Raw genomic sequence first — 24,239 nt, forward strand, 5'->3', positions numbered from 1 at the left:
GTGAAAGCTTCAGCCTTATCTTTTGCACGGATGTGCTGGGCTCTTCCATCATTGAGGATGGGGATGTTTGTGGGGCCTCCTCCTCCAGTGAGTTGTTTAATCGAGCCACCATTTGCAATTGGGTGTAGCAGGACTGCAGAGCTGAGATCTGATCCATTGGTTGTGGGATCACTTAGCTCTGACCATCACTTGCTGCTTCTGCTGTTTGGCACATAAGTGGTCCTGTTTGGTGGCTTCACCAGGTTGACACTTCATCTTCAGATATGCCTGAAGCAGGATTTCTGTTGAACAGAAATTTCCTATCACTTAAAGAGCCACTGTCTTCATATCCTCATTAGCTAATGACTCTATTCCTTCCACTTGGTATGTTCAGAGGCTGCAACAGATGGTTGACAACTTTAATGAGATTACCAATCCCGATATGACCTTCCAACTCCATGTCGTTGTCATTGTTAAACCTACCTATTCCCAGCTCTGTTCCTGCAATTGTTACCTCTCAATGCTTTGCGTTCCAATCCACTCCTAACCAATCTCCTCTATTTTGATTGACTGATTTGTTGATGTCACATGTACTGAGATGGTGTGAGAAGTATTGTTTTGCCTACTATACAGGTAGATCATTCCATACAAAGTGCATCCGGGGAGCAGAACAGAGTGAGAATACAGTGTTAGAGCCACAGAGAAGGTGCAGTGAGAGAGAGAGAGATCAGAATTAACATTTGAGAGGGCTTTTCAAAAGTCTGATAACAGCAGGGAAGAAGCTGCTCTTGAATCTGTTCGTACGTGTATTCAAACTTTAATATCTTCTGCCTGATGGAAGAGGGTGAAGAGAGTACAATCAGGATGGGAGGTGCCTTTGATTATGTTGGCTGCTTTCCCAAGGCAGTGGGAAGTATAGATGGAGTCAATGGATGGAAGGCTGGTTAGTGTGATGGACTGGGCTGTGTTCACAACTCTCTACAGTTTCTCACTGTCTTGGGAAGAGCAGTTCCCATAACACACTCTGATGTATCTAGATTGGATCGGCTTTCTATGGTGCATCTATAATAATTGGTAGGAGTCCTTACCAATGCTGAATTTCCTTAGCCTCCTGAGGAAGTAGAGATGTTGTTGTGCTTTCTTGGATATCACGTTGTCGTGGGTGGACCAGGGCAGATCATTGGTGATCATCACTCCCAGAACATGACGCTCTCATTGATCTCCACCTCAGCTCCAATGATGTAGACGGGAGTATGCCCTCCACTCCACTTCTTGAAGTCAATGACCACCTCCTTTATTTTGTTGACTTTGGTGGAGAGATTATCATTACACCATGCTACTAATGTATTCTGTCTCATCATTCTTTGAGGTCCGACCTACAATGGTGGTGTTGTCAGCAAACTTATAAATGGAGTTGGGGCTGAATTTGGTCACACATTCGTGTGTGTGTAAGTAGTATGGGGCTGAGTATGCATCCTTGTGAGGTACTGATGTAGTAGATTACAATGAAGGAGGTATCGTTGCCTATTCTTACTGATTGCAGTCTATGGGTCAGAAAGTGGAGGAGCTGATTACAGAGGGGGGGAGCCAAGACCTAGGTCTCAGAGCTTAGGGATGAGTTTGTTTGGAATGATGGTGTTGAAGACTGAACTGTGGTCAATAAGTAGGAGCCTGACGTAGGTATCCTTGTTATCCCGCTGTTCCTGAGTGTAGGGCCAGGGAGATGGTGTCTGCTGTGAACTTGTTATGATGATGGGTGATTTGCAAAGGATCAAGGCAATTTGATGGACTGGAGTTGATGGGAGCCATGACTAATGTCTTGAAGAATCCATAATTATGGACATCAGAGCTACCGGGTGGTAGTCATTGAGGCACACTGCATGAATTTTCTTTGGTGGCAGAATAATGGTGGTCTTCCTGAAGCAAGTGGGGACTTCAGGTTGTAGTAAGGAGAGGTTAAAGATGCCCGGGTTACCTTGACAACCACATTGCACCAAATTCCAGTCACGCATCTCTTCTGCCCTTGTTTTTAAATCCCTCCATTGCCTCACACATCCATATCTCTATAACAACCTGCAGCCATATAAACACGTGCACTTCCTCAATTTTGTCCTCTCGAGCACGCATACTTTTAGCTTCCTGGGGAAAATCTTGTTGACTGATAGTAACCTTGAGCAGTTGAATGGCTTACTCCTCATATCTCCTGTGTACGTTTGTACCTCCAGCTGCTAACACCTTCAGCTCAGACGCTCCTTAACAACCTGATGCTTTGATGATTTCCCTAAGACCTGTTTCTCTGGCTCTGTATCAAATTCTGTTTGCTAAAACTCATGGCAAACACTCTGGATATTTTACTAACAGTAAAGCCACTTTATAATGTCTGAAATTTCAGCAGAAGCTTCACAAATGTGTTAAATTATAACGATATTCATATTGCACAGATGTTATTTCAGTTTAGAAAAGACGTATCTGTGACATTGTTGATTCACACTGGAAGCCTTTAACCCATTCCTGTCTTTGATTCCAGGAAGCCTGTTAGATTTCCTAAAAGATGGAGAAGGAAGGGGATTGAAATTGCCCAATCTAGTGGATATGGCAGCGCAGGTAAGGAATAAACTCTGGAAAGCGCCCAAATGTTTTTGTTCATGGTCTTTGTCGACAACCTCATTCACTGACTTCTCACCTGGTTTGAAACAGGTTGCAGCAGGGATGGCCTACATTGAGAGGATGAACTACATCCACAGGGACCTGCGATCGGCCAATATTCTGGTTGGAGACAATCTGGTGTGCAAGATTGCTGACTTTGGATTAGCAAGATTAATTGAAGACAATGAGTACACAGCACGTCAAGGTGAGCTAGATATGATATGATAGGCTGAGTGATAGGAGCCATGGAGTTATGGTCACTGGAGGTTCAGTATTGCTCTCCCTGGTTTATATTATTGATCTGGATCTTGGTGTGCACGGGACAGTTTCAAAGTTTGCAGATGACACAAAACTTGGAAACGTTGTGAACTGTGAGGAGTATGGAACTCCAAAAGGGCGTTGGCACGTTGATGGGGTCGGCAAATAGGTGGCAGATGAAGCTAAATGCAGAGAACTCTGAGGTGGATTGTGAACGGGGAACACTGAGAGGCAATAAAATGGGGCACAATTCATAAAGGGATCCCAGAGCAAAGGGTTCTGGGTATGTCTATGTACATATATCATGAGGGTTGGCAGGACAGATCGATAGAGCCATTAATAAAGTACATATTATCTTTGTAACTCTCTCTGCAGATGCTGTCAGAGCTACTGTTCCTCCAGCACTCTCTGGTTCAATTTCAGATTTCAAACTTTTTTACATTGAAATATGCTTTCTAACACTGTATTGAGTACAAAAAACTTTTAGAAATTTTTTTTAAAAAACTTCTGTTGATTTGGTTTGGGCTTTCCTATATGCCAACAGTGATGGAATATTCAAAAATATTCCATCAGTTGTACAGCATTCAGGGACAGCCAGCAACATCCTGATGAAAGACATTAAACAATTCAAAGGCTTTCTCTTCCTTGGTAAATAACATGCACTTCCTTCACCATGACAAGGATAGGTTGTACCCTCTTCCTTGGACTTTCGAGCACATAGGAGCTGTTAACATCAAGTTTAATAACCTACCATTTCTGAAATGAAAAGGGTAAATATGTTCTAAAAATAGCATTCATAAGGAGTTAAACCTCCCTGCAACCACCTTCTCCCAACCCCTGGGGCTGTCGACCACAGCAGCAGAATGAAGGTCGAGCTGGTTTTAGGCATGTGTGGGGGGAGAGAGAGGTGAGGATTGAAATAGGTCGTGGATTACTCAGCCATTGGGGATAACATTGAATATTCTGTGACCAAGTGAGCACAGTTCAAATCCCAGCTCTTGTACTCATCCTTGCCAGGGTGCAGTAGGAAATGCTGCAGTTACCCTACATTAGAGAGAGGGACAATACCGAATTATTACAGCATGGAAGGAGACCATTGTGTCTGCACCAGCTCTTCAAATGGTTACCATTACCGACTGCCAATCTCCTGATCTTTCCCCCTAACCTGGCACATTATTTTCATCCAAATAATCATCCAGCACCTGAATGAACCACATTTGTGAAAATGTTTCCGTCACCTCACGTTTACTTTTTGTGAAAATCACTTCAAATCTGTGCTCTCTGGTTCTTGTTTGTTTACAAGTTTCCCATCTCTACTGTGTCCAGCCCCCCTCCTGGACACCTGAAAACCTCAATCCAAAGTCCTGTCTGCCTCCTTCTTTCCAAGGAAAACAGTTCCAGCTTCTACAGTCTACCTTCCTAACTAAAGCTCCTCGTATCTGGCACCACTCTTGTGAACTGCTTCTGCACTCTCGCTCCATCCTTCCTATAATGTGATGCCTGGAACTAAGCCAACTGAGTTGAGATCTAACAAGTGTCATCTACAAGTTCAACATTACCACCTTGCTTTTGAACTCTATGCCCCTAATAATAAAGCTACATTTTATTAATTGCTCTCTCAATCTGTCTTGCTCCCCTTGATGGTCTGTGCACATATTTACCCAGATCCCTCTGCTCCTGTTTAGAATTGCATTCCCTATTTCATGTAGTCTTTCAATTTTCTTCCAACCAAAAGGCATCACCTCACAATTTTCTGAGTTGAAACTCATCCATTACCTGTCTGCTTACTCCACCAACATTATTAACGTCCTATTGAGTTTCACACTGTCCTCTCCACAGTTTACAATGCTTCTGCATTTCAGGTCATCTCAAAATTATTCCCTGCATACCAAGATCCAACGCATTTAATATTTATCAGGGAAAGTGAGGGTCCCAATACTAACCCCTGGGGAGTTACAATACTAAAATGGAAAATCTCAGAAAACTGAAGAAGGGTCACTGGACCCGAACCGTTAACTCTGCTTTCTCTCCTCAAATGCTGAGAGAGTGTGCTGGAAAAACACGGCAGGTCAGGCAAAATCCGAGGAACAGGAGAATGGAAGTTTCGGGCAATCTTTTCCAGCACCACGCTGTCGACTCTGATCTCCAGCATCTGCAGTCCTCACTTTCTCTCCTCAAATGCTGCCAGAAATTTTCCAGCAACTTCTGTTGTTGTGTCTGGTTTACAGCGTTTGCAGTTTTTTTGGATTATTTCTTTCCACCACAAACTCCTCAATCCTGAGGAATATCATTTGACGAGTACCCTCTGCTCCCTATCACTCAGCCGATTTAAATCTATGTTGTTACTGACCCTTTTATTCCATGACCTACAACATTCCTCTGCAGTGGCATTGTGTCAGACATCTTCCGGAACTCCATGACCACGACATCAACAGTACTTGTGCTGCCTCTTCAACAAACTCCAGCAAGTTAGTTAAACATGATTTTCCCTTTAGAAATCTGGGCTGACTCTTTCTGAACAACCCACCTTTTTTCCCACATCTTACAAACCATCCTCTTGAATGTCTCTTCCTCAAACCCCGCTGCAGTTTTAGATTCTGGAATATCTGGTGAGGAAAGAATTGAGAGGGAATGTTGAAAATTGAAAAGAAAAGTAAATTTGTTTTGTCTAGGTTGTCAAAACCTGTAGACTAGTGTAGTGATTGCTACCGAGGTCAGCTAGGTGGATGTTATAGAATGTGAGTTCCCTGTTTGGGGCTGTTAAAGTGGTCTAATCAGGGAGCCCTGGCTGACAGATATAAACAGGAGTGTCATAGGTTCTGTTCGCTCTGAGAGCTGGCTCCGAGGGGGCTGGATCAGCGTTGAGGACCCCTTTACGTGTAAGTATAGGGCGACTTGGTGACGGCCTGTGTGGAGTTATTTCAACTTGCCTAAAGGAACTAAAACTGCTTAGTCACCAGTCATGTGCTGTTTTAGTCTAAATCAGCAAGAAATAAGTAAAAACTCTTGATCAATGCAGAAATAAATAGTTAATGCAGAGAACAAGTACTCGAATTTAATATTTCTTTCATAATTTAAAATTGTTGACTTTGGATTAAGATCAACCCATTTATCTGTTGAATCCCGGATGGTACATTTAATGAAGTAATAAAGGTTTTACTGGAGAATTGAGTAGGTTTGTTGGGACTGTTTTCCCTGGAGCATCTGAGGCTGAGGGGTGACCTCATAGAGGTTTATAAAATCATGAGGACATGGTTAGGGTGAATGGCTAAAGTATTTTCCCCAGGGTAGGGGGATCCAAAGTAGAGGGCGTAGGTTTAAGGTGAGAGGGGAAAGATTTAAAATGGACTTAAGGGGAAACTTATTCATGCAGAGGGTGGTACGTGTATGGAATGAGCTGCCGGAGGATGTGGTGGAGGCTGGTACAATTACAACATTTAAGAGGCATTTGGATGGGTATATGAATAGGAAGGGTTTGGAGGGATATGGGCCAAATGCTGGCAAATGGGACTAGATTAATTTAGGATATCTGGTTGGCATGGGCGAGTTGGACCGAAGGGTCTGTTTCCATGCTGTACGACTGTCTGACTCTATAATTGAAAAGTGAGGCTTTACCCTGCCTCTAATTACCATTGCAACATCATTTAGTCACAGTTCTGGCTAGTAAGCTTGGAGAAGAAAAGAACAAAGTTTCTTCAGTTTGCTGAACATGAGCTGTATATCTACTTTGATGTCTCCTAGACTGTGTTTCAGCAGATAGATTGAACTCTGATAGCAGATGGGAATGCTAAATACTTTTTGACTTCTGTTTAAGCACTTCTGTGTTTTATTATCAAATATAAAGCTTTTTTGCTTCCCATAATTCTGGTTCTATTGAGATAATTCAGGCAGGTATTATTGATTCTTCATGAAAATGCCCCTTTTTATTATTCATGAGATGAGAGTCATTGACTGAGACAGCATCTGTTGTCAATGAGTCATACAGCATAGAAACTGGCCCTTCGGTCCACCGTGTTTATGCTGAGCAACAAACACCAAACAGTTAGGAAAACATGTTTTAAAAGTGAAATCATCTGAACTGTCTTGACCCTTTATCTGTCCAAAGGAAGGTCATCTGTTCAAGTATGTGAACATATCCATAAGTACCAGTTAGTCCAATGACTACATTACACTGTGCCATCTCACACTCTCTCTCAGCAATGGATTGTTTTTCAAAATAATTTGAAGGTCAGCAAATAATTTAAAATGCTTTCATCAGTTAAAGTTTAATATCGTCAAAACAATTGTGATTTATTTTAAAGAAAATGAACTGAGAAAACAGCCTTTCTTTTCCCTTAAATTAATTTATGGATGTGGGTCTCACTGGCATTTTCTGCAATTCCTGATTATCTGAGAAAGGGAGTCTCACTATAAACTCAGTCTTCCACTGTAGGTGTCAGGAAATTGCAAAAGTATTAGTCATATTCGTTCAAAGTTCTCTTCTTTCAATATTTATATTGATGCTTATGAGTCTCAGCCCATTAGTTCAGAATTAGACAAGCTGAACAAGTAATTCAGTTTGATGTCAGATGTGGGAAAGTTGGAAGAACCTGTAATTATGAATGAAGTGCTTGAGCAATTCGGCAAATAGGAGCTGATCAGAAAGAGAGTGGGAAGGTCATATAGAACATAGAACATAGAACAATACAGCACAGAACAGGCCCTTCGGCACATGATGTTGTGCCGAACTTCTATCCTAGATTAAGCACCCATCCATGTACCTATCCAAATGCCGCTTAAAGGTCGCCAATGAATCTGACTCTACCACTCCCTCGGGCAGCGCATTCCATGCCCCCACCACTCTCTGGGTAAAGAACCCACCCCTGACATCTCCCCTATACCTTCCACCCTTCACCTTAAATTTATGTCCCCTTGTAACACTCTGTTGTACCCGGGGAAAAAATTTCTGACTGTCTACTCTATCTATTCCTCTGATCATCTTATAAACCTCGATCAAGTCACCCCTCATCCTTCGCCGTATCAGACGAATACAGTCGGATCTACAGTCAGGTCAGCAAAGGAGAGTCATAGAGTCATAGAGATGCACAGCATGGAAACAGACTCTTCAGTCCAACCCTTCCACGCTGACCAGATATCCCAACCCAATCTAGTCCCACTGGGCTGTGGAGGTTTTCCATATGATTTTACAGAATGAATCCATATAAGTGGGCGGCACGGTGGCACAGTGGTTAGCACTGCTGCCTCGCAGCGCGAGAGACCCGGGTTCAATTCCCGCCTCAGGCGACTGTCTGTGTGGAGTTTGCACATTCTCCCCGTGTCTGTGTGGGTTTCCTCCAGGTGCTCCGGTTTCCTCCCACAGCCCAAAAATGTGCAGGTCAGGTGAATTGGCCACACTAAATTGTCCGTAGTGTTAGGTGAAGGGGTAAATGTAGGAGAATGGGTCTAGGTGGGTTACGCTTCGGCGGGTCGGTGTGGACTTGTTGGGCCGAAGGGCCTGTTTCCATACTGTAGGGAATCTAATCTAATAAGATATTACCAGTGAAAATAAGAGTGTATGAGTATTTAGCTTGACCCACGTTGGAAATTGATTAGGAGCTGGGAGATGCAAGAGTGGAATAACAGGCATGCATTCCATTAGGCAGGATTCAACAAGTGATATTCAGTTTGGAGTGAGACTCACAAACATCAGCATACATATTAAAACAAGAGAGCTTTGTAAGATTATGACTAATGAACACTTCTGCAATTTCCTGACCCATTATGAACACCTAGATGAGGAACTGATGTGGACAGAACATACCTGAGCAATTTTCCTCATGGCTTGGTAAATACTAGCGTTGGATCTATACTGGTGGACCTTGGTTATGGGTACAGATAGTTCTGGAGCACCGGTCTTCAGTAACATTGTCAGGGCCCAGAACTTTGCTGCATCCAGTGCCTTCAGCCTCTTAATGTCACATGGAATGAATCAGCTTGGGTGAAGGCTAACATCTGTAATGTTGGGGACACTAAAGGAGGCTGACATGGTCATTCATTTGGCACCTCTGGCTAAAGACTGTTGCAAATGCTTCAACCTTTTGCACTGATGTGTTGGGTTCTTCCACCATCGAGGATGGGGATATTTGTGGAACCTCCTCCTCCAGTGAGTTGTTTAATTGTCCACCACCATTCACGACTGGATGTAGTAGAACTACAGAGCTTAGATCTGATCCGTTGACTGTGGGATCACTTAGCTCTGTCTATCACTTGCTGCTCACGCTGTCCAGCACAGAAGGTAGTCCTGTTTGGTAGCTTCACCAGGTTGACACCTTATTTTTTTGTTATGTCTGGTGCTGCTCCTGGCATGCCCTCCTGCACTCTCCACTGAACCAGGGTTGATCCCCTGGCTTGATGGTGATGGTTGAGTGGGGGATATATAATGTGCTATGAGCTTACAGATTGTGTTGGAGTACAATTCTGCTGCTGTTGATGGCCACAGTGCCTCATGGATGCCCAGTCCTGAGTTATTAGATCTGTTTGAAGTCTGTCCCATTTAGCACAGTGATAGTGCCACACAACATGAAGGCGGGTCTTGTGAATGTGAAGACAAGATTCTGTCTCCACAAGAACTGGGCAGTCGTCGCTCTTACTGATATTGTCATGGACAGATGCATCTGCAGCTGGCAGATTGGTAAGGATGAGGTCAAGTATGTTTGACCCTCTTGTTGGTTCCCTCACCACCTGCTGCAAAGCCAGTCTAGCAGCAATGTCCTTTTGACCCGACTAGCTCAATCAGTAGTGCTGCTGCCAAGCCACTCTTTATGGGGGCCATTAAACTCCCCATCCAGAGTACACTCTACACCCTTGCTACCTTCAGTGCTTCCTCCAAATGTTGTTTAACATGGAAAAGGATGGATTCATCAGCTGAGGGAGGACAGTACGTGGAATCAGCAGGAGATTTCCTTGCCCATGTTTAACCTGGTGCCATGAGGTTTCATGGGGCTCCAGAGTCAATGTTGAGGACTCCCAGGGAAACTCCCTCCTGACTGTATCCCACTGTGCCACCACCTCTGTTGTGCCTATCCTGCCGGTGGGACAGGATATATCCAGGAATGGTGATGGTGGGGTCTGGGATATTGTCTGTAAGGTATGATTCAATGAGTATGACTATGTAGTCCTGTGGTTTTCATTCCTTTTGTTTTTGCTACAACTGATGGCGTGCTAGGTCAGTTCAGATGGCAATTAAGAGTGAGCTATATTGGCTGGCAGTGAGTGAGAAACATTAGGGCAGATAGAGTCATGGCAAAGTTCAGTATCATCCACCTTGGACTCGAAGGAATACACCAGATTATGACCTAACACTGCCACCTGCAAGTTCCCTCCAAGCCATTTACGATCCTCTCTGGGAAATATATCATTGTGCCTTCTGTGTCGCTGGGTAAAAATGCTGGAGCTCCCTACGGAGCAGCATTGTGGCTCTACCTACACCAAGTGAACTGCAGCGGTTCAACTACACACCTCACCATCACCTTCTCGAGAACAATTAAGGATGGGCAATTAATGCTGGTCCAGCCAACGATGCCCACAATCCCATGAGAGAAAAACAAAAAAAAGGCAAGAGCCTAGGAAATGTGGAAGAGTGATAAAGAAATGGTGGGGCCCTGGGAATCATCAAGGATCAGCGGGATAGAGGGACAGATGGATAAAGTGGTTAAGAAGTCATATGGGTTTGTTGTCTTTATTCGAATTTAAGAGCAAGGTGGTTATTCTAGAACTGTATAACATGTTGGTTAGACCCCAGCTTGTTGGAGGGATTAGTAACATAGATTTATGGTAAGGTACAGGAGGATTAAAGGAGTTGTGAGGGAAAACACTTTCACCCAAATATTGGTGGGAATCTGGAACTCACGGCCTGTGTGGGTGGTAGAGGCAACGTCTCAGAAATATTTAGAGGTGCAGTTGCAATGCTAAGGCATGCAGGCCAGTGGGCCAAGTGTTGGAAAATGGGAGTAGAATAGATGGATGGTTGGCTTTGCCCGGCATAGATATGAGGGTCCAAAGAGCCTTTTTCTGTGCTGGTGGTCTCAATCACTCTAAACATGTACAAACATCATTTTAAAATAACAGTGAACAACTACAATTACAAACTTGGAAAAGCAAATGAAATGTTTATCTTAAAAGAGTTGACTATGAAAGAGTGGAAGTTATTGCTAATGCTGTGTAGAACTCCAGTTACAGAATCACTTCTGAGCCCTGCCCCTCAGGAAGATTACAGTACTTTGTGAGTGCAGTGTAAGTTCATCAGAATGACACCAGAATGCAAAGGGTTAAATTATCAGGTAGTCTGCACAGAACTAGACTTGTAGATACTATGCTCCTCATCAACCTGTTCAGAGATGTTATTTCTGAAGTAGGTGGGACTTCAGTCCAGAGGGGAAGTAGGGACATTATCATGACAACACAAAAGCCCACTTGGACAAGGCTAATATTTCCTTCAGTAAAGAGGATTAGGGGACGATCTGTTTGAAGTGTTTGAGATGATGAAGTGTTTGGGTGGAGTGAGGTGGTGGTAATCTTAATCTTAAAAATTAGAGATAGATTGTTTATGCTGACCCCAGAAAGAACATTTTTGCACAAGTCAAAAGTTTCCTCAGCCAAAAAAAGCTGTCATGGTTAGGTGCATCGAAAATGCCAAAATTGAGAGGAATTGATTGAGAGTTTGCAGAGATTCCTCAGGGGCATCACCCGGTGGTCACTTCCTACCCCATCCCCATCGTCCCCCTCTCCCCTATTGAGTGTGGTCACTTGTGTCTCTCCTGGCTGATGTTGATCCTAACCCATGTCACTTTGATTCCTTTTATCCTAACCAATGGAATTCCATTCACAATTCCACCAGACCATTGCACCCCTCTGACCCCATCAGCAAATTCCAGGTTTGCTCGTCCATTCCTGAGGTAAAATTAAAGCCATATGTAAAGTCGGTGGATGGATGTATTTAAGGTGCAGTTCCCCTATAATCTAATTGATTATAGATTATAATCAATGGTGGAGCAGGCTGGAAAATTTCCCATGTTTCTTATCCCCCCCTCGTCAGGACTCTGTCCTGTTTTGTGCACAAGATCTCAAGAAGGATGTTCTCATCTTGGAACAAGGTGCAACACTGATTCATTAGACTGGGAAGAAGGGGTTAAGCAGCCAGATTAAACAGACAGTTTGCAAACATTTGGGTTGCATTCCCTGGAGTATAAATTTTTGAGGGGCAATCTTACCAAGGTATTTAAAGTAATAAAAGGAATTTAAAGGGATTCTCTTCTGCTCCAAGATGGTGCTTGCTTCAGGTTATTGGAGCTTTCAATGCTCAGGTCGACTTTTACTTGGAACGGGATGGAGGGAAAGGGAGGTGAAATGGGAGCGGAGAACTGGATTAGCTATGATCTGATTGAGGTTCAAGGGTGAGTGGCTTATTTCTGATCCTAATATGGTATCAATTGCATTGTACTGGTTATGTATTGCTGCAGCTTTTGCTTTCCCTCATGCGAGTGAAAATCTAAACTCTGTTCACAGTGTTAGGCTTGGCACAATGGTAACAACCTTATCTCCATGACAAAATTGGTGGTTCAAGTCCCACTCCAGTAAGTTAAGCACATAATTTACATTGAGGGAGTTCTACAGTGAAGTGTCAGATTACTCTGCAGAACGTAAAGTGTCTTTAGGCAATCTGAGGTTGTCAAAAGGTGCGGTTTAATTCCAAACTGTTTCTGCATTTTGCTTCTGGTGCCTTCAAAAATGGTTTAGAGTTATAGAGTCATACAGGTGTACAACATGGAAACAGACCCTTCGGTCCAACTCTTCCATACCGACCAGATATCCGAACCCAATCTAGTCCCACCTACCAGCGCCCAGCCCATATCCCTCCAAACCCTTCCTATTCATATACCCATCCAACTGCCTCTTAAATGTTGTAATTATACCAGCCTCCACCACATCCTCTGGCAGCTCATTCCAGACACACACTACCCTCTGCATGAAAAAGTTGCCCCTTAGGTCTCTTTTATATCTTTCCCCTCTCACTCTAACCTATGCCCTCTAGTTTTGGACTCCCCCATCCCAGAAATTTGGATGTAATGAATGTGAACAGTGTTGAAGTAAATTTTAAATGTAAGTTTTAATTTAACTCTGCTGCAGAACGTGTACCACTCTATGAGATGCCCGCTCTGCTTCTCAATCTGATCTGACTCATGCTTAGAAGTTGAGACCTGATCATCAGATTAGATTACTTACAGTGTGGAAACATGCCCTTCGGCCCAACAAGTCCACACCAACTCTCCGAAGAGCAACCCACCCATACCCCTACACCTAACACTACGGGCAATTTAGCATGGCCAATTCACCTGACCTGCACATCTTTGGACTGTGGGAGGAAACCGGCGCACCCGGAGGAAACCCACGCAGACACGGGGAGAATGGACCACCATTCCATTCACCTTCCTGATGACCCTATTGTACCGTTACTGGGACAGAGAATCCCTACAGTATGGAAACAGGCCTTTCAGTCCAACAAGTCCGCACCGACCCTCCAAAGAGTAACCCACCCAGACCCACTCCCCTACCCTATTACTCTACATTTACCCCTGATGAATGCACCTATCCTACACATCCCTGAACACTATGGGCAATTTAATATGACCAATTCACATAACCTGCACTTCTTTTGGATTGGGGGAGGAAACCGGAGCACCCGGTGGAAACCCACACAGACACAGTGAGAATGTGCAAACTCCACCAGACAGTCACCTGAGGCTGGAATCAAACCTGGCACTGTGAGGCAGCAGCACTAACCACTGAGCCACTGTGCCACCCCATTGGTCACCTTTGGAGGAAAATATGGATCTACTCCATCCCCGACTGCAGTGTCTCAGGCACAAGGAAGAAGAAGAAAACAAATTGCACTTAGGGAAGGAGAGCATGATCTTGTTGCAGAAATACCCAAGAAGCGGTTTGTTGATTTGTATGCCGGTCTTTGAAAGGAAAGCAATTCAAAAATCTCATATCTCTCCACCATCTAGGTGCCAAATTTCCCATTAAGTGGACTGCACCCGAAGCGGCATTGTACGGGAGGTTCACAATCAAGTCTGACGTCTGGTCCTTTGGCATTCTGCTGACAGAGCTGGTGACAAAGGGGAGAGTGCCCTATCCAGGTGAGAAATACAGAGAGTGTAACACATTTGTCTGGTGTACGACAGAGCAGGGATCTGGGAAAGGGGTCTCCCTACTTCCCAATATTTAAACAAAGCTGTCTAACCCCTTCAGAATCTTTTATATATTTCAATGGTTTGAAGTATTGTCCGGGCATGAATGAACCATTTTGAAACTCTGCTCAGTGAGTCCAAAATTAATATTCAGTGGCCCAGGGCAGTTTTTCACTCTTGGGCAAGTTGGTTCAGATTCCCCATAAAGATGGGTTTTGTAAGCTGAGCTGATATCTATAGTTGTTAGTTCACACCCACACTGAAATACTGTATACAGTTTTAGTCTCCGTAGCTCAGGAAGAAGTCATTCAGTGTGATTTGGACAATTTGTGTGGGCAAATGCATGGCAAATGAAGTGCAACGTGGATAAATCTGACCGGTAAAAACAATGACTGCAGATGCTGGAAACCAGATTCTGGATTAGCGGTGCTGGAAGAGCACAGGCAGCATCCAAGTAGCTTCGAAATCAATGTTTCGGGCAAAAGCCCTTGGTTATCCACTTTGATAGCAAGAGATCTTGATCAATTAGTTTGAGGAATGGCAGATGGAGTTTAATTTGGATAAATGTGAGTTGTTGCATTTTGGTAAAACAAATTTTGGTAAAACAAGCAAGGGCAGGGCTTATACAATTAATGATAGGGCCCTGGGTGGAGTTAGAGAACAGAGAGTCCGAGGAGTTCAGATACATAATTTTTGAAATTTGCATCACATGATTCAGAAGGCGTTTGGCTTCATTGCTCAGACATTCGAGTGTCGGAGTTGGGACATTATTTTGAGGTTGTACAGGACATTTGTGAGCGCTCTTCTGGACTACTGCCTGCAGTTCTGGTTGCCCAGTTATTGAAAGGATATTAGATTAGATTAGATTACTTACAGTGTGGAAACAGGCCCTTCGGCTCAACAAGTCCACACCGCCCCACCGAAGCGCAACCCACCCATACCCCTACATTTACCCCTTACCTCACACTACGGGCAATTTAGCATGGCCAATTCACCTGACCTGCACATCTTTGGACTGTGGGAGGAAACCGGAGCACCCGGAGGAAACCCATGCAGACACGGGGAGAACATGCAAACTCCACACAGTCAGTCGCCTGAGGCGGGAATTGAACCCGGGTCTCTGGTGCTGTGAGGCAGCAGTGCTAACCACTGTGCCACGTGCCGCCCACTAAGCTGGAAACGGTTCAGAAAAGATTTACCAGGATGTTGCCATGAATGGAGGGTTTGAGTTATAAAAATTGGCTGGATAGGCTGAGATTTTTTTCACTGGAGCTTAGGAGGTTGAGGGATGACCTTATTGAGGTTTATAAGTTTATGAGGGGCGTAGATAAGGTGAATGACAATGGTCTTTTCCCTCGAGTGGGGAGTTCAAAACTAGGGGACATGATTTTAAGATGAGAGGAGAAAGGTTTTAAAAGTACATGAGAGGCAACGTTTTTTACACAGAGGGTGGTTTGTGTGTGGAGAAACCTGGCAGAGAGATTAGCGGCTGCAGATACAATTAGAAAGTTTAAAAGACATTTAGCTGAGTACATGAATAGGAAAGGTTTGGAGGGATATGAGCAAAGCACAGGCAGATGGGACTAATTTAGTTTAGGAACATGATTGGTGTGGACTGATTAGACCGAAAGGTCTGTTTCCATGCTGTATGACTCTATGGTTAGACCTGTAAAGCAGAGAGGCAGATTATAATCTGAAAGGTGATAAACTGGGAAAGGGGAGGTGTAAAGAGACCTGGGTATCCTTGTACACTAATCACTGAAAGTAAACATGCAGGTGCAGTACAGGCCCTCACAGAAAGAGAATTTGAATATAGGAGCAGAGATGTCTTACTCCAGTTATACAGGGTCTTGGTGAGACCATGCCTGGAGTACTATATGCAGTTCTGGTCTCCATATCGGAGAAGGATGTTCTGGCCAGGGAGAGAGTGTAATAAAGGTTTACCAGCCTGATTCCTGGGATGGCAGCACTGATGTAAGAACAGACACTGATTAATTATATCCACTGCAGTTTAGAAAAGTGTGGGGACAATCTCGTAGAAACCTATAAAATTCTAACAGGACCAAATAGGGGAAATGCAGGATCAATCTTCCTGATGAGTGGAGAATCTAGAAACTGGGGGTCACAGCCTTAAGATATGGGGCAGACCGTTTAGGACTGAGATGAGGGGAAGTTTCTTCCCCCAGAGAGCAGTGAGCCTGAGGAATTCTCTGCCACAGGAAGTGATTCAGGCCAAAACACTGAATGTTTCCAAGAAGGAGTTAGATGTAGTTCTTAGGGTTAAAGGGATCAAAGGGTATGGGGAAAAAACAGGAAGAGGTTACAGAGTTGGGTGATCAGCCATGGATCGTATTGAGCAGGCTCAACAGGTGGAATGGCCTACACCTGCTTCTTTATCCCGTGTTTCTATTCAGCCCCTTGAGGAAGTGCAACAAAGGGATTGAGCAGACTTGTTCCAGGAGTGGTGGCTCTGTCCTATGAAGAGAGATTTGGCTGACAGGGTTTGTATTCTTTGGAGTTTTGAAGAATGAGAAGTGATAGTATTGAAACAAACAAAATACTTAAAGGAAAGGCAGGTAAGATGAGGGTAGGATGGTTCCCCTGGGCGGGGAGTCTAGAACCAGGAGGCAGAATTTAAAACTGAGGTGAGGTCGCACACATCAGAGCTAAGGAGGAAGTGTTGTAGGAGAAAGTGAGGAGTGCACCCTCTCCTCCCTGACCTATCACCTTCATCCCCTCCCCCACTCACCCATTGTACTCTATGCTACTTTCTCCCCACCCCCACCCTCCTCTAGCTTATCTCTCCACGCTTCAGGCTCACTGCCTTTATTCCTGATGAAGGGCTTTTGCCCGAAACGTCGATTTCGCTGCTCGTTGGATGCTGCCTGAACTGCTGTGCTCTTCCAGCACCACTAATCCAGTATTTGCTTTCCAGCATCTGCAGTCATTGTTTTTACCTCAATGGGCTGAATAGCCTACTCCTGTTCCTATGTTCAAGAATTTCAACATTCACAGTTTTAGTGAAGGCTTCTTACAAGCTCCTGCTCTTTTCCAAAGGATGAAGTAACGAGCGTTAAGTTACTGAGGATCTGCTACCACATTGATGAGCTCATGTACAGAACACAATGCAAGGGGGCCTTGCTTTCACACATGGCAAAAGATAGGATCGGGAGTGGGGGGGGGGGGGGGGGGGGGGTGCGGTCTTTGGTGTTTAAGAATAAATATTGCCCTGGTCATCAGGGAGCCCCATCCCTCCCCCACCATCACCATTGCCTAAACTCTTCTGCCCACCCATTAAACACCACCTTGTTCAAAACAGTGCCACATCCAGGCTGCAGAGCTTCAACTGCAAAGAATGCAGAGTTCTTACAGCACTGAAGTAGGCCATTCAGCCCATCATATTTGCACCAATTCTCTTTCATTGACACCAATCCCCTGCCTTTTCCCTATATCCCTCTGCACACCATTTCTATCCAAACAATTACCCTCTTGAATGACTCAGTTGAACCTGCCTCCTCCATACTTCCAGGCAGTGCATTCCATATCCTAACTATAAGTCCCAAAAGACCATAGGATTGCTCTGTCATTAGTGAGAGAAGACCGATGATGGTTTAACCTGAGGGTCACCACACCTCAGGTGAGGGGTTAGGCTGAGAAGGCGGGTCCTTCATGGTAATCTCAGCCAGAGTGGGATTTGATCCTAGATTTAGACCAATAACCACTCGCTGAATGAAAAGGGTTATTCCCCCATTAGTCTTGCTTTGTTTGCCCATCACTTTAAATCAGTGCCCCCTCATTTGGTTGTCTTTTAAGAGCAGGAACAACTTCATCCTGTCTGCTATTTCCAGTGCTTTCATGGTTTTGAAAACCTCAATCAAAACCATAAAAGCTGTTGACCTTCCAGGATGAATAGTCCCAACTTCTTCAACCTCTCCAGTTTAAAATCTAGTAAGAAAGACAGCCCTTTCAGCAGTGCAGTCCTGACTTTGCACTCTGCTCTCTGAAGTAAGACAGAATGTGCAACTTTCCAACTCCAAGTCTGAACTGTTGCCACGGACATGATGGATTGGGAAAGGTGCGGTTTAACCAATCTCTGGCTGGTTTGCTCGTCTGTTTTTATTCACCTGATGTGGAACAGCCGGCGCTGGACTGGGGTGGACAAAGTCAGGAGTCACACAACACCAGGTTATAGTCCAACAGGTTCACCTGATGAAAGGGCAGTGCTCCGAAAGCTTGTAATTGCAAATAAACCTGTTGGACTGTAACCTGGCGTCGTGTGACTTCTGACTTTATTCACCTGGAGAGAGGAACGCCATCAGCGGAATGGCTGGGGGGGGCAAAGAATGTTCTGGATCAGTCATATTTTATCAGTGATTAGAATATGCCACGCCCAGTTAAAGGTTGTTGAGATTGCACACAACTGGAGTCCTGCCTTCCAGAAAATAAGCTGCCTCCTGTTGAAAGTAAGAATGGGAAACATTTTGGGGGGGCAGCAGTACAGAGTGGATTTTATTTGATTTTGTTCTTTAGCAGCAGGAAGCTGCAATCCCTGTGAAGCTTTGCTCTGCCAACAACAATAATAACATGCCCACGGGAGCATTACACAATGGGTGCTCTCACAGGCAGGCAGAGAGTGTTTTGTTTTTAACAAGGTGAAGGTTGGGGAAAATGCTATTCCAAAGATCAAACAAAGTTCATACCACTCAGTGTTTTATACCAAATGTTGGAGAGGTTGTGTTACACATCACTGACAGGAATAATCTTGATGAGTACAACCAGGTGGAAGGGAACGTTCTTCTACTTACACTTTAACCAGCTACAAACATCATCATGAGCAGGTTTTAAACCTGAGAATTTCCTAACTTTCACTGTGATGTGGCATGGTGCCTCAGTGGTTAGCACAGCTGCCTCACAGCACCACAGGGACCTGGGTTCGATTCCAGCCTCAGGCAACTGTCTGTGCGGAGTTTGCACATTCTCCCCGTGTCTGTGTGGGTTTCCTCTGGGTACTCCAGTTTCCTCCACAGGTTAGGTGAATTGGCCAGGCTAAATTGCCCCAGAGTGTCTGGGGATGTGCAGGCGAGATGGATTAGTCATGAGAAATTCAGGGTTAGGATAGGGAGGTGGGTCTGGATGGGATGCTGTTTGGAGGATTAATATGGACTCGATGGACTGCTTTCACACTCTAGGGATTCTATAACGCTAACTAAGTATGTGATAATTGGGTCACTCACCCCTGACCATGTGGAACAATAAACAGCTCGTCTACATCCTCAGTCATGAGCACACACCCCCTACTGGTGTAGCCACTTGGCTTGGTGTGTGCACATTGAGGGGTGTGTGCACATTGAGGGGAGTGTGCACATTGAGGGGTGTGTGCACATTGAGGGGTGTGTGCACATTGGCTGAGGGGAGGGCACAGAGTAAAAACGAGCTCCTGGGCACCTTCCCAGCTGGGGCCAGCCAGGGTGGGGTGGGGAATGGGGGGAAGGAATCGAATGAATGTATCCTGTTGATTAGAGTGCTGTGTGACCACAGTTAGACAGTCAATGGTGCGGGTATAGGTGCGGGTATTGGTGGGCGGCACGGTGGCACAGTGCTGCCTCACAGCGCCAGAGACCCGGGTTCAATTCCCGCCTCAGGTGACTGACTGTGTGGAGTTTGCACGTTCTCCCCGTGTCTGCGTGGGTTTCCTCCGGGTGCTCCGGTTTCCTCCCACAGTCCAAAGATGTGCAGGTCAGGTGAATTGGCCATGCTAAATTGCCCGTAGTGTTAGGTAAGGGATAGATGTAGATGTAGGGGTATGGGTGGATTACGCTTCGGCGGGGTGGTGTGGAATTGTTGGGCCGAAGGGCCTGTTTCCACACTGTAAGTAATCTAATCTAATCAATGATTTGTAAGTAATTTTCTGGTAATTTATTAAGTTTCTTAAGAGGTGGTAGTTTAGATATGATGCATTGGGTAATGTGATAAATAAAGGAAGTTTACAGCCCTGACAATTGGTGATGGTTCACTGATACCAGATTGCATTCAAGCTACTGCTGCAGAATGTGTCAGTCTTTCTAAAGTGATGGGGTGCATCCTGCTCTCTAGCCGAGGTATAAGGGAACACTTCTCTGGGGTCTTCCTCCTGTCCTTCTGATCTGTCTTCCATCTGCCTGATGAAGCCCTCTGATGTGAGCTGGCTGCCTCCCCAGGTCTGCCTGATGAGAACCTCCCCAAGAGGGGCAATCCCCTGTGCCTCAGCATTGACTCTATTCTTGTTGTGAGTGTGGATTTGACCTAGTGCCTGTGCAGTCACTCCAGCACGGAATCTGGCTCCTGAACTCTCGTAGCTCTGTTTGCCTTTTCCAGCACGGATGCGGCCTCTCTAACTTCCTTGGTATACCCTGCAGTTGTTCCAAAGTCAAAGTAGTCTAGCACCTGCAGTTTCCCCCAGCACATCCTACCCTGAGTGCTCCTCACTCTGCAGATGCTGGAGATCAGAGTCAAGATTAGAGTGGTGCTGGAAAAGCACAGCAGGTCAGGCAGCATCCGAGGAGCAGGAAAAATCGATGTTTCGGGCAAAAGCCCTTCATTTGCCCCAAATGTTGATTTTCCTGCTCCTCGGATGCTGCCTGACCTGCTGTGCTTTTCCAGCATCACTCTAATCTTGCTCCTCTCTCTGAGCCTAGTCTTTATAGTTCTATCATATTTCTAGGGGCAAGTTACTTTCTCTGTATCAATCAATTAGCTGAACCCTTTTGGCCAATGGCCATAAGACAGCCAGCCATGACGCTGGGTGATTATGTTCTCTTCATCTGAGTTTGCATACTTTCTAAAACAAAAAAATCCTTCTTATATTTGAAAACACACTGATAGTGGGATGTGCATGGTGCCAGGTAAGTTGTTGATGCTAGCTCGACGGGCATCATGACCTTTGTTTTTTTTTGTAATGCTTTGTTTTCACATGCTAACATTTTGGAAAGTGAAGTTCTGCTGTAATAGCTGTTATATGAAATCTCATGTTACACAGTAAATATTAGGAAGATTCAATTTTCAACAATCCTTTTCCAGGAATATCCCAATTTGTATTTAATCATCATCCTGTGAGTTTGTGGTACCACAAACGGAGGTGACCTACCATCAGACTTCTTTTGTGTTTCTGCTGTCTCTCCCCTCCTCTTTTCACTTTTAGGGAATCCATTTTGTTCTGAGTAACAGTTTGGGGCAAACTTCATGAGGCCAACTGCTGTATTTGTGAAACGCTCCCCCTTCAGCATGAGTGTTTGATTTTAATGTTTTTTCTATGGTACTCTGCCTGTGGTTCACGATTGTTGGACAGAGGTTAACCGTTGAAATGTAACTGTGGCAAATTGGAAGGTTTTGGGCTAGCACATGGAAATGAATCATAGAATCCCCACAGCGTGGAAACAGGCCATTTGAGTCCACACCAACCTTTCGAAGACCATCCTACAAACACCCACCCTCCTACCCTATCACTGTAACTCTTCATTTCCCATGGCTAACCCACCTAATCTGTACATCCCTGAACACTCTGGGGCAATTTAGTATGGCCAGTCCATCTAATCTGCACACCTTTGGACTGTGGGAGGAAACCAGAGCACCTGGAGGAAATCCATGTAGAATGTGCAAACTCCACACAGACAGTTGCCCGAGGGTGGAATCGAAACTGGGTGCCTGGCGCTGAGAGGCAGCAGTGCTAACCACTGAGCCACCGTGCCACCCCTAAATGGCAATGTAATGAACTGGACTGTGGGAATAAATTCTTCAAGGAAGGCAATCTGACAGCCCTCCATTTTCCATCTTGAGTGATGTCAGTACCACACTGCATGACTTTGACCCTTAATGTGTTCAAGGTAATTCGTGATAGACAATAAATACCACCTCATCGGAGTTACCGGAATGCCCTGAAACAAAATTGAGATGATGTGATATGGTTAGGGTTGGTTATTACCACCTCGTGATATCATGTTCAACACAATTGAATGGTAAGCATACATATCCATTCAAGTATTGCTCAACTCAATTACTGTCTTGCCCAGGTATGAATAATCGCGAGGTGTTGGAGCAGGTGGAACGTGGTTACAGAATGGCATCTCCACAAGATTGCCCCAGCTCCCTGCACGAGCTCATGATCCAGTGCTGGAAGAAAGACCCAGAGGAGAGGCCTACCTTTGAGTACCTGCAGGCCTTCCTAGAGGACTACTTCACTGCGACAGAGCCCCAGTATCAGCCAGGAGACAACCTGTGATTGGCCGTGCTATTGAAAACTGCTCTCGTCTATGGGTGCTCCTCCCCTTCTCCCCGTTTGTCCAGCCGGGATAATCTCCAGATCCTGCCGGAACTGGTAACTTTGAATATCACGCTCCTACTCCCTTGCCGTGGAAAACAGGCGCCTTCCCTTCAGCCACGTGGCTTCCCTTTTTGAATATGTCAGAACGTTCATATTGTATAATAGTCATTGTTGAACTGATGGAGAACCATCTCTAAAATGCTACTTATTGCCGAGAAATATTTGTCTTCCCCACGCTCCCCACTGCCTGCCTGTCAGCTCAATGCTAACGAAACTGGAGGGGGGTTGCAAGCAGTCAATTCTTGTCCCTGTGCCATGTGAGAATGCCAGTGGCATTGAGTGAATGTCTCCTTCCTTTTGCTGCCAGCTGACTGGATTCTCCCTAAAGGGGCTTCTCAGTGTTGCATCAGCCTCCAAAGGCACCCATGGCTTCTCAGGCAAATGCTGTCGCAGCTCAGCAGAGAAGAGGAGGGCCGTTTGCAACTGAAAGCCTTCAACTGTAAAACTTGGACTCTCACTGACATTTCTTCTCTTTTTTTTTTCTTTCCCCTCCATCCTCCCCCCAACCCCAGGTATTTGCATATTGCTATGGTTGTGAACCACTCGGTGACATAGGATGCTGCCAAAAGAAATTGGCATCTTGTTTGCATATTGCTGCACCATCCTAATCACAAATTGTGTTGATTTGTTTTTATTACTACTCTGTTTAAGTTTATAGACTTGTAAGGATTTCTTTTCTAAAAACCTAGTGATGTAATATTATGTCATCTGAAAAGGATATATTTAAAGAAACTGTGCTGAAGATCTAATTACTTATCATTTACCCTAAGAATGATAACGATGTGAATGAAACTGTAGTTCAATTGGCACCAAGTGATCACAACAGACTCAACACTGACTGTACTCTGTGCACCACTGAGTGTACTCACCAGATTAATGCCGAGAGCTGGTGAGACGTGGAAGTTTGCCGTACAGACAACATCTCGTGGGAGTGTTGTCTGGACACCTCTTGCAATTCATCATCGTGCTGAACAGTTTAGACTGAGACCGACCCTGCCCTTGAGAAATGCGCAGGGAATCCCGAAGGGGTTAGCACGACAAACGCAGTCATTTGAAGAACAAAAGGAAAGAGTTCCAGCATTCCAGAATGTCTTTTAACGTCTAACTTCACTAGCTGATTTTTTTTAAAATGCTTTTGTATGTGTAACTTTGACCTCCGTGCAGTAACCACTTGCGTTTCCAGATTGCTTCCTGGTCAGCCAATTACATCCTAAAGGATTATTTTAATAGAATTACTATGCACTTGATAACTTTGATAGCAGATGCACAAATGTAGTAATGTGTTTTCAGATGTTACTACATCCCTTTAATTGCCCATATGGTCCAAACTTTGGAATCTTGGTATTTGTACATTTTAACCAAATGATTCCTCTGCATTGTTCTCATTTTCTCCCTCCCAACTCATATTAAGAATTTAACATTTCAACTGACTTCAAATATACATTTTACCGTTTCTGTACCAGTCGGCATATTTTACATAGCTATTCAATTTTCCTAATCCATTTCTTGTCATTTTAAAACCTGTACAATAAAGGTCTTAGCCAGGTCAGCCCAGCTCTGGAATCATTTGTGCTGTGTCCAAATGGAGAAATATGCAGGACGATTGAAACAAGAAGCAAGGCCTTTCTTGAGCAAGGAGCAGCTGACACCTTTGATATTTTACAGGAATGTGCTACGATGGTGGAAAGTTCACATTTTTAGCTCCACGCAATTAGCTGACATACCCGGTTAATGTGAGCAAACTGTTCCTGCAACTGATGTGCAACTAACTT

At 44.7% G+C, this 24,239-nt stretch overlaps 1 protein-coding gene across 5 annotated transcripts in view; it reads left to right on the plus strand.

The window, feature by feature from the left end:
• The window catches only part of LOC140457921 (tyrosine-protein kinase Fyn), a 292,224-nt gene extending 268,208 nt beyond the window's left edge, over positions 1-24,016 (plus strand). For all 5 annotated transcript variants that reach the window (XM_072551741.1, XM_072551762.1, XM_072551721.1 and 2 more), the window contains 4 exons: positions 2,507-2,583; positions 2,677-2,830; positions 13,929-14,060; positions 22,157-24,016. In XM_072551741.1, coding sequence (XP_072407842.1) covers positions 2,507-2,583; positions 2,677-2,830; positions 13,929-14,060; positions 22,157-22,365 — 572 coding nt within the window. In that variant the 3' untranslated portion in view covers positions 22,366-24,016. The remainder of the gene's footprint in view (positions 1-2,506; positions 2,584-2,676; positions 2,831-13,928; positions 14,061-22,156) is intronic.
• Positions 24,017-24,239: the final 223 nt, after the last annotated feature.

Source organism: Chiloscyllium punctatum, chromosome 3, assembly GCF_047496795.1.
Source record: "Chiloscyllium punctatum isolate Juve2018m chromosome 3, sChiPun1.3, whole genome shotgun sequence".
In the NCBI taxonomy this organism is placed as follows: domain Eukaryota; kingdom Metazoa; phylum Chordata; class Chondrichthyes; order Orectolobiformes; family Hemiscylliidae; genus Chiloscyllium; species Chiloscyllium punctatum.